General features: G+C 39.0%; 1 protein-coding gene across 2 annotated transcripts; it reads right to left on the bottom strand.

Annotated features, from left to right (window-relative positions):
- Window positions 1–562: 562 nt before the first annotated feature.
- Window positions 563–10,447, bottom strand: KCNMB1 (potassium calcium-activated channel subfamily M regulatory beta subunit 1). 2 transcript variants are annotated; one of them, XM_050905063.1, is made up of 5 exons: window positions 10,337–10,447; window positions 9,214–9,311; window positions 4,316–4,485; window positions 2,949–3,144; window positions 563–891 (listed from the first exon to the last, which is right to left on the bottom strand). In XM_050905063.1, the coding sequence occupies exons 3-5, from the start codon at window positions 4,450–4,452 to the stop codon at window positions 622–624; spliced, it is 603 nt and encodes a 200-aa protein (XP_050761020.1). In that variant the 5' UTR covers window positions 4,453–4,485; window positions 9,214–9,311; window positions 10,337–10,447; the 3' UTR covers window positions 563–621. The 2 variants fall into 2 exon arrangements, with proteins under 2 accessions (XP_050761020.1, XP_050761019.1); XM_050905062.1 differs by lacking the exon at window positions 9,214–9,311.
- Window positions 10,448–10,706: the final 259 nt, after the last annotated feature.

The raw sequence follows: 10,706 nt of genomic DNA, 5'->3' as shown, positions 1-10,706 counted from the left end.
TATGCATATATTTAATTATATACAACTGGTGTTAGATGTTTAGAGTGCAAACTTTGTAATGTCTCTGTGTGTATATTTTGGTTTTGGGTGGTTTTCCCCCTCCCCTTTCCCAAAAGCAGAGAGATCCATGATAACAAATATCTCTTTGGACCATAACAAAACTTCTTTTCTCAACAGACAAGAATAGTATGCCATGAATACATACTGTATTGGTAATGAAGTATATAAAGGGTGTGTCTGCCAGTAATGATGTATATGGATCTGACACCAACTGGTCTCAACCAGACAGGAAATCAGGACCCTGCCTAAAACGTGGAACAAGAGTTAGTAGTAAACTTGAATTGTAGCTCTGTAAAGCAACTGTACCTCAGAAAGCCCAAGGAAACAATAGATAGTAACTCAGTCTGTGTTCTTATGAGGTATTTGCAGGCATTCCTGGGAATAAATTTTATATTTTGTCATCATGTAATGGATTGCCATCCATAGTGGGGGCCATTCAGTTTTCCGCAGTGCCTGCCCTTGGATTGACACCTGGTATATTAAAAGTCACAAAATGCAGATAGACAGGCAGAACAAAGGCACTTTAATGTCTTGCAACAATCTATGCTAGATATTTATTTTCTACTGCCAAGCAGAAAGAACAGAAACATACTGACTAATTTTTACCAGAACAATAATCAGACATCCACCTGTAAACATTAGTGTAGGCCAAAGGAAAGCAAAGAGGAGGCCTTTTGGGTGATAAAGTCTGCTTAAAATGACGTTGGTCTGTATTCCTCCTGGGTCATAGTAGCACGGGAAAGTCTGGTATTTTTTGAAATTGCTTGCAATTGTTTCTATTTGTGCTTTAACTTCTCTAGAGTTCTCCGACTTGCCTGGGACGTACGAGCACTGGAATAAGAAATCAAGGTGGTTCGTTATAATGGATACTCTAATACAAGGTTTGTAGTTAAGACAGATTCAGTAAAAAAACATGCTAGTACTGACAAAAACTTCTGTGGTTTGGCTAGCATCCCTGGAGATCGTCTTGGTTTCCTTATGTCCATAACCCATTTGCCATGATTCCCTGTTTCTGTCAGTGTGTCTGTGCCCACAGTCTGCAGATTTACAGATGGGACTAATGTTGTTGGAAACCAATAATACATATGTGCTCAAAATAAAACTGCAGTCTTTGGGACTGTCACTTTATTATTACAGTGCCAAGCTCGGATTCCTAACAGAGCTTCTAGGCACCACCACAGCAGAAATGTGTTAGTTTTGCGGAAATTCACAACTGGCTTGTCAGTGTGCAGGAAAATGAAGTTGCTTCACTGTGCACCTCTGGTTGCAACTAGTAGAAAAATAAGAGGAAAGCATGGCTTTTGGAGGCTTCCTACTTGTCCTTGTAACACAGAACTATTTTGACCTGTAGTAATACTGCAAAGTTATTTAGACTTCAGTGGAAATACTATTAGACTTTGAAGCACTCATTTTTTTGTTGTTGTTGTTGATAACAGTTTCTTTTCTGCAATATTATTTTGCATACATAATAATGCTTAGGTGTCTTAAGCTGGAAACTGGCCAAGGCAGAAAGGGGATGGTTCCTGACCTGAAGGCTTGTACTTGCAGTAATGCAAACAGTAGGTAGGAAATCAGCAAATCGCGTCCTCTGGCAGTGAACAAGACTCTTGTTTCAAGCTACAGTGGATAATTTCTGCTTTGCCACTTCATTGTATGTAGCTTTCCCTGAGATAGTCACTATAAAGATAGGCAGTAGCTAGCAAAATTCTCTTCAGCTTAAGTGTTTTATGCTATCAGGTTTGCACTGTGTGAAACTCTAGTCTATATAATTTCTTTAAGAAGATGAGCACTTGGAGTCGGAGCATGTTTGTTTTGGATTCTGAAAGTGCTTCAGTTTTGGGCATCCAAGATCTGAATTTCACTTTATGTCCCCTTAGAGAATGGTGAGCTGGAATAAGGCCTCTGAAATAATCGTGGTTTTGGAACTGAACTGAATCTGACCTTCCTTGGGACAGCGTACCTGTAGGAGCACTTCTGGTTGCGGGGGGAGCAAGCCTAAAAATGTTAAGCTCTTTGCTGATTCCCAAGCAGAAACACTGGCAGGAACAAAAGGATAACACCCTACTTTTTCCCCCTTCCCTAATCTTTCACACACCTCTAAAGCCAAATGAATACTGCGCACCCGTGTTTTTGTCCCACCCGTGGTCTGCACTCATCCTTTGGGGAAGAGATCCCTAAAACAACTGACGAAGGGACTTCTACTGCAGTACCCAACGTCTCTGCATTACAAAGGTGCTTCCTGCAGCACCACTGCCTTCTCCATGAGTCCAGGTTTCTGCTGCCATGCTGGCCAGAAACAGTTGCAGACCAGACCAAAGACAAATGAGTGTTGTGGGTGATCATCTTCCAAAATTACTGATTTGTTTCTCCTTTCTTTCTAAAATGTACATCATGTTCCCAACAGCACCTTCATTTCCCCTTTCTCTGCTTTCTTTATTCCCTGCTTCATATCACACACCTAAAATGGAAGTAAAATTGGGATTTGTGCTCTTACTTTGGACAGTTTTTAACTTCAGGTCTTTCCTGTGGCAATTCAACAAGTGACTGAGCAAACCACAGCTTATAAACTATTTCTTACCATTCTTACCTCTCAAGTCAGAGACTTACATATTTTTAAATGTTCATAAATGTTAAATATTCATGTTTTGTTGGTGTAATTCCTTAACAAGTATTAACGTAATGTTTGATGTAATGTTTAAAACAGAATCCAAAACTGTGTGGTTCCTGGAATATCTTAAAAATGCCTTGGTCTAAGCACAGACATTAACATGTAAAATATGAACAACTCCGACTCTTACTCTGCTGCTTGGTTTAAAAACAATCACCGCTTCTCCTCAAAGGTGTTAGATAGCAGCAGAGAGTGATTATTCAATCTGTGTTGCGAGTACCTTAGGATTTCTTTCCAGTGTGTCTTCAGTCTGATACAGCATAACCTCTTGTCCTGAGGCTGTCAGATTAACCCACACCTGTAAACAGGGATAAGGAAAGGTATCCTCATCCTCTGAGCCTTCGCTGTTTGTGCGGAGAACTTTGTCCTTGATGTTGGCTTTGAGTACCTTGCACACAGTTTCTGTTGTCCAAACACTACAAAAACAAAACAAAAGGTATTGCTTTTAAATGCATTGGCAGCATCTGTTATGAGTCGCATGTTGGAGATGCATCTGTGTGTGCCAGCTGGAAGTGGTGGCATGGGTGGAGTTCATGGCTGCTCAGTCCTGGTGTGGTGAACTTTGCCCACCTCAAATCTATGTCTGCACCTGGAGAGGGGCTACTATAGGAAAGCAGTGTAGGAAAGCATTTTGTTGTTGTTGTTGTTGCTGTTGTTTGTTATGCGTTCTGTGGTTTGAAGTTAGATTTTAACTCCTTCTGTAATCATCTTCAAGTGTTATTCAAGAAAGAAAAATTGCTATGGAATTTAATGTTTGATAGTAAATATTTGGAATTGCAGTACACTTGATGTCTCAGACATATTTTGACTAATTTCATTCAATAATTCTCAGAACTCAGATCAGTTCCCATGTTTTCCCCCCCTTCTTTTCTTTATTATGTGGATCTTTTGCATGAGTAAGTAGCAGGATTTTGTCTGGCAAAAGTTCATTTTATGCTGTTACTTATCTCTTTTTCCTAAGAGTTACTCTTTTATTACTGATAACATAGTAAGCTTTTGCTTACAGCAGTACACTTTGGCGGCAAAAAAGTAAAGGAATAGTCTCACTCTAGTTATTAAGAAACTAATCTTTTTACATTTGCTGTGGTAGACTGGGCTGTTGAAGGTGCTAGTTTCTCATGATGGTTGATTTGGAAGTAAGATACAGATTCTTGACTGAACAATTTTACCATGACTTCTGTTGCTCAAGTTTTTATAGTTTTTATAAAAACACCCTCCTGCACATGGAAAAGCTTTTTTTTTTTTTCCCATTTATGCAAGACTTAGCTTTCCATTATCAAGCTTTGATAAGCATGGTTGATTTTATTTTACATGTTTTCATAGTAAATGTTTTGTTTTAGTCTGTTCTCATTCTAGCCCTGAAGATGATCATTCCTTCTTTCTTGTGCTTAACTGTATATGCTTGATGACTTCTTGACTCACTTTTTTCTCTTTTCTTCTGTCTTAAATTCTTATGAGCTCTTCAAGAACATATTGTTTGTTTATTGTACAATGTACTAACATATATTTTGGCACTGTTTTAATAATTGTATTTGCTGACAGGAAAAAGAAGTAGCTTTGTATTCATAAACAAATGGCTGTTATTACCTTTTAGTGTAGAATGGCACAACGGTGATCCCAATAAAAAAGTACATCATCATGGAGCACGCGACCATTCCCAGTCCCAGGCACAGGGCTCTTGTCTCCCCTCGCTTCTGTGCAGTCACCAACTTTTTTGCCAACATGATTTAGAGTTGTGAAATGTGAACAATCTCTTTCTGGTATAAAATAAAATACAGAAAGGAGAGGTAAAACATGACTAGGATTGGCTACAGGTATCGCAGTTGTGTAACAAGTTTCTGAAATATAATATATCCCATGGAGGAACAGTCCCATTTTTGCAAAAACTAGAATTAAAAAAAAAAAGTTACTGTGTTTTTTGTTATCAGTAGACTCCTTTTTTACTTTCTGATATTTACCATATAGTAGTTTAAAAAGGGGTGGTGGTGGTGGTGAAACCTGATTACTTTTTGGGAGAGTTCTGTTAACAGCCTGATTGTCCTCAGCCTTAATTCAGTCTGTTTTATGTTGCTGCTTCTCTGAAGTAAGAGATAGTGTTGTGTATTGGTAACGGCTGCATGAAGGGAAAATCTTCCCACAGGAGAATCCTTTTTACTTTATGCCTTTTCTTCTGGGTTAGTCTGAAATGTGGTTGTCTTATTTCAAAAGAGCTGAAATAATTTAAAATTTAGCATTTGAGATGCCTGGTTCTGACTTTTGTACGTTTGTTGTTTGGCCTTGTCCATTCAGGGATGCTCAAAACTTGATGTCCGATCAAATAGTGGAGAAAAGCTGCATTTTCTAGACAGTAATAGTATGATGCCACCAAACACAATGGAATAGGATTAGAAAACACAGCAGTTAAAACTGCTGTTGTTTCACCACAAACACAGGGTCAGGACCGCTGCTGGCACTAGCAGGAGAGCACAAACGATGAAGTGTTGGTGTAACACTGGGGGAACTCTTAGGCAGAGCTGTCTGAACCTGAGCTCAGGAGTGACTGGCATTTTCCCCCATTCCCTTGCTAAATAGCATTTTAAATTATCTTGCTAATGCTTTGATAAAGAGAATCTGAAAAAAATTGCTGTGATCCATATGCCATTAAATCATTATGACTGATGTATAGGATTAATATATAAATGAGCCATAACAGTCACTGAGAGTTCAACCCATCACCGGTATCTGTTGCACTGACAGCAGTAACTGAAGGCTTGTGTTTTGGTTGTGGGTTTTTTTTTTTTATGAGAACATGGTACAAGCCATACTTATGGCAAATGACAAGACTGGCAAGATTTGTGTGGGCTTTTCTGGGAGAAGGGAGGAAAGCAGAGCAGAAGGAGAAAGGGAAAATGTTACGTACATTCCAAAACAGGTTTCAGTCCTGTTCTCGCATGCAAGACAACGATGCACAGCTTCATGCAGTAGCTGGTGCATTTTCAGAATTTCAGCTTCAGGTGTGTGTAACTATTTAGTGTTTATCCTTAGTGGCTGGCCTTCAGGACGGTGTGGTTCCTGCCTAAATCCACCTCTGTTCAGCTAAGCAAATACCAAGACTTGAGTTTAGATACAGTATAAGACAAGCACAAACAGAAGTTAGCAAATAAGCTCTTCAGGTTAACCATGAGTAGATGGTCTCCAGCTGCCCCAGGCTGGCAGAGCTGTCATGTTACTGGGGGTGGGGGACAACACTGAGTTTGGTGAAAGACAAGATAAAGACACCATCGTGAATATAATCTGAATGTTGCTTTCTTTTCTATTAGTTCTGTTTTTCGCTGGTAAAAGTGCCTTACTTTAACTGTTTAATGATCAAAGGAAAAAAGTATTTGAACATTGAAATGCTTCTGTTTTTAGACTACTAGAACACCTGAATGTTAGTGTTATTAACAATAAAAATATAGACGTCTATGGACAGTAGAACAGCTTTGGTCACTTAGTGTAACTCAGGGCTAGCTACAGAATTTTTTAAGTATATATTTTGAAGTTGCTAGTACATGATATCAAAATGAAAGGCTGTTCTGAGGTGTCCCTAGGAAGAAAAGGAGTTATTGTTGTTGGAATACTGAATTTTGTCCAGTTCCATATTTAATTCCAATTTAAATAAAACATCAATATCCACTGTGAATTTTGCGTACAGCATTTTGAGTGGAATTGTTTATCTGATGATAATGTATAATTCACTGGCATTGTAAGAAGCATCTTAAGTTGGAAAGTGCCATAAGATGAACCTTACCTGCTTATTGGGATTTGAGTTTCATACAGAATGTGAGCTAATGCCCTTAAATAAGGCTGTATTGTGTTTTTCTTGGTCTATGGGGCTATAAATAGAACATGTGGCATCAAGCACTGTCAGCGTGCTCACGCTGTGCCTGCATACTTGTATATAACCATGCACAGAGACACGTGCACTGTGCAAGAAAACTTGGGTAAATGTTGGTAGTGACTGTTCCTTGGAAACTTCTGTCATTTCTTTTAGTTCTGTGGGGAAAAGTGGAAATAGCATTTTCAAAAACCAAAGAATTATAAAATATTGGAACACTGTGCAACACAGCACCTTAAGACCAATTGATATTAAACTGACTCTTCTTTACCTATTGTGCAGCTTGGTCAGAGGGAAAATGGAATAAAGGAACATCATCGGTCCTGGAGCACGGGCCCTGAGACCATGTGGTACCCGAGTGGCAGTTCCTTATAACACAGTGGGAAGCTAATGATAGACAAGTGAAAACATGCGTTGTTAGCAAGAAATTCTTACATACAGTAACAATGATTAATATTTAATTAGTTGTGGGGAAAATGAAAAAGTGAAAGATTGGTACTGCCACCATGACTTGTGGAAAACTTCTAGTGGCCTAGTGCTGTTAATGTCTTGAGTTTTAGATGAACCACAATGTTTACATAGCTGTCCAGTTACACTGAGAAATAGTGGGGTAATCAGACCCCTTGTTACATGGAAAACAAGAACTGCAGGACTACTAACCAAAGAATTAATAAGAAATGTAATTGCCCCATCAGTCTGCTTGAATGTCAGCCACATATGCAGCAGGAGTACCAGTAAGCTCATCCTTCCTAATCACCTTAAACTGCCAGACTACCCCTTTAAGACACATAAGGAATTTGTATGTGTAAACTGGAAATTTTCACAAGTGGCCAAGAGGTTTTCCCAGCATTATGTGCAGTGTTGTTCCCCATCCTGACATGAGCCAGGCTGCCTGACCCTGCTTCTCTGTGTGGGCTGCTAGGTGATCCTGCTTGCCGCTGCTCCCCCAGTTCAGATGTCTGCTCTGCCCCAAAGAGAATAAGGACATATAAATTATGCAGAGAATGTTAACAAGAAAGATTTGTCTAAAAATATCTCACTAAGTGCTTCTATAAACATAAAAAATAACCGACTATGTCTTCAGGCAGTGTAAATCAGAGGTTTTCACATCACTGTTGTGTTGCTGCACCAGATTAGCTGTAAATGTGGTCCCTAAAACTGAAATACCTATTTCCTGCTGCATTTTTTTTGTTTTAAAATTTAGAAGACCAGAAAAATCTGTAACACTATTTCATGCATGTGCAGTATAATTTAAGAGGAAACCCAAGTCAGTGAAGGAAACCCCATGTGCATTTTTTTTCTTTCATATATAAATATTCTTATGTTCTTGTGCTGAAAATCCTGCATTCTCTGGCTCTCAAGACAAAGCAATGCTGCACACACATAGAAAACCATATTTATTTGGAATTTCCCCATTGTTTAAAAGGTTAATTTTTTTTTCAGATTAAAAATTCTTCTCTTCTGTCTCCTAGTGTCAATGTATATTAGGAGGAATGTTGCAAGAGCTAATTGTTTCCTCTGACAAAATCATTAAATCTTTGAAAAATTGAAGCACTGCTGAGGACTTGATTGGCCCAGGAAGTCTCTGAGCGTATTTGAATTGGAAGATGTTGAAGTGTATAATGTGGGTTTTAGTCCGGCCTTCAAGAGCAAATCTAAATGTATCTTTTGCACTGAAGATTGTGGGGTGCCTCCATAATTATTAGGAAAATACAAGCTCCAAATCTTTTCATAATGTTCTCTCTCCCTAATCTTCTTCTTCAGTCTAGTTAAATTATACAGTACATTAGCTGTGCAATTTCAATGTATAATCACTGCATTGACAGCTGCTGGTGATAATCCTAGAGATGCCATCTGCTCAGGTTTGGAATAGTCCTCTGTTTTGATTAGTAGACATGTTTGATACTTGGTGGGAAGTCTCTGCCTCCTCCTCCCCCATCTCTCGAGGAGTTTCCAGTACTGTGACCTCTGTGAGTTCAGATGGGACCTCTCTCTCAAGCTGTTCCAGGCTGCTCTTAACTTGGGTATGGCAGTATCAGTAGCACTGATGAATTCATCTCGCTCACTTGCAGAAGAACGGGTGCTAAACCCTTCTCTCAAATTTAAGTTGGGAATAAATATTAACAGTGAGCTAGTCATTTTTTTGAGCTGGTTTATCCTACACCATATGGTGAATTTCCAGTGAGCATTTCTGTATTGCTTTCAGATGAGCATCAAGTGCTAATACTACATCACACCAAGAAGAGTGATGCAAGTCATTTGCATCTCTAAAGCAATGAGGAGTTTTTAAACAGGCCTGGACCGTTTGACCTCTACTGCCTCTGCATACAAAATAGCCATTTGCTTTCTCCTGTCAAGTGCCAACTTAATAGTCACCTTGTTTTATTCTCAAAACACGTTGCGTGGACAACATAAAAATTGCTGGCTTTGCTGGGTGAGTAAGAAGAGCATAGTATTCGTTGCCAGTTTATTTGCCAAGTACTTTGTGTGGGAACCAAAAGGCAATCATAAGTTTCAGATCTATAAATACGAGCTCTGTACTGGTTACGCTACTGCGGCAGAGCTGCACAGCTTACATATTTACTACTGTCTCTGGGTAGAAATAGTCTGATCGCTCACACTTGCCTACCTGTTTCCATGAGTATTTTAACACTGCTTAGATTCTTCTTTCTTCTGCTTCAATCCTGGCCTCATCCTTTTCTCATCCACTGCCCCACTGCTTACACCCTAGAGAACAGGCCTGAAGTCAAAACTACATTTGCGTTGGCACTTGCTTCCCCTCTCCCCGCCCTCCATTTCCTATTCTAGCATTTATATGCATTTCTTGTTGGTAACAGGTCTGCCTTTGCCAGGGGTGCTGGGGCCAGGGAACACTGATTTGTTCATTGCAAATTGGTAAGAACCCATTACTTAAAAAGCATTCTGTGCATCTGGGACCACAAATACTGTGTGTGTTACAGAATAAGGTGATGCTGAACCTCGATTGAAACGTGCACAGAAAAGAAGATTCTGCCGTGTACTCATGCAGCTGTCTTGGAAACCTGAAGCAGTAATATTTTGACTGTGTAACATGATATAACTACATTTATTTTATGAAATATACTGTATCATTTTGCTTTATTAATGAATTGTTTACCTGTTGTGACACTAGAGTGAATTAAAGAAGTTAGCTTTTTTGTTTAAAAACCTATGCAGTTGTTTAAGAGTAATTCTGTTAGCTTTTAAACCTGGTGGTTCTTAAAGAAAAAAAGAAAAGTTACTTGCTCAGTTCAGCAGTTCTGAAATCTTACTAGAGTGCTTCTTTTGGATTCTGTGCAGTACAGGGCTGCACAAAATGAATCAATTTAAGAGTAGATTTCAGGGAAGCCTGAAAGAGTTAAGTGCCTTGTTCTGCTCTAACTTAGAGGTGAACAATCACAGCCTCTAAAGGAATGCTGAACACCCAAAGCCATGAAACTCCTAAGAGTAAAGGTGTATTTACCATTAAAATGAATAAAAGCTATGCTCTCATATGGGCTGCAGATTCCTAATTTGTGAAAATATTACTGTTATCTTTGCTAAAAATTATCAGATTGCATCCAGTTACAAAAGAGAGAACAACTTAGCCCACATGCTACAGAAAAGTTATCTGGGCTGTCCTCTGTAGTGCTGCAGATTTAGAAAGATTGTTGCTTCCAAAAACACTGTACTTCTCAAAACCCAAAGCTATTGCATGCTCCCAAGGAAAAACGGTTCCTTAGAAATATACTTACTGTTTTTGATGAAATGGTTCTTTCTCTGATGAAAAAACTTCTGTTATATGACAGACTTGGGATAGTAGTGGAACTTAGAGCTGAAACGGATTTTTATTATTTTTTTTTTCCTTTCCTGTACTTCTCTGGGTTTGCTTTGCTGTGGCTGAACTCCTAACTTAGTTCCCCTATTACAAAGCTTTCTGTAACCATAAATGGTAAGGTATGAAAGAGCACTGTCCTTTTTGAGATTAATTGCTGAAAACCAGGAAGCCACAATGCTAAGACCAACTACAGCTGGAAAGACTAAGTTTTCTCATACCCTAGGGCCCCTTTACAACATATCCTGGTGGATTTGTCTTAAGCTATGGTCCTACTCCTTTTGTACAGC

The sequence above is a fragment of the Gymnogyps californianus genome, chromosome 14, assembly GCF_018139145.2.
Source record: "Gymnogyps californianus isolate 813 chromosome 14, ASM1813914v2, whole genome shotgun sequence".
Classification (NCBI taxonomy): domain Eukaryota; kingdom Metazoa; phylum Chordata; class Aves; order Accipitriformes; family Cathartidae; genus Gymnogyps; species Gymnogyps californianus.
The sequence above is the reverse complement of the archived record's forward strand: the minus strand, read 5'-3'. Positions and strand labels throughout refer to the sequence as shown.

Excerpts from the sequence above, each read along its gene's own strand:
- KCNMB1 (XM_050905063.1), bottom strand. The coding sequence starts at position 4,452 with ATGTTGGCAAAAAAGTTGGTGACTGCACAGAAGCGAGGGGAGACAAGA. Across the intron at positions 3,145-4,315 it reads GTGCCATTCTACACTAAAAG|TGTTTGGACAACAGAAACTG; the intron begins GTAATAACAGCC and ends TTGTTTTTGTAG. Across the intron at positions 892-2,948 it reads CACTGGAAAGAAATCCTAAG|TGCTCGTACGTCCCAGGCAA; the intron begins GTACTCGCAACA and ends TTCTTATTCCAG.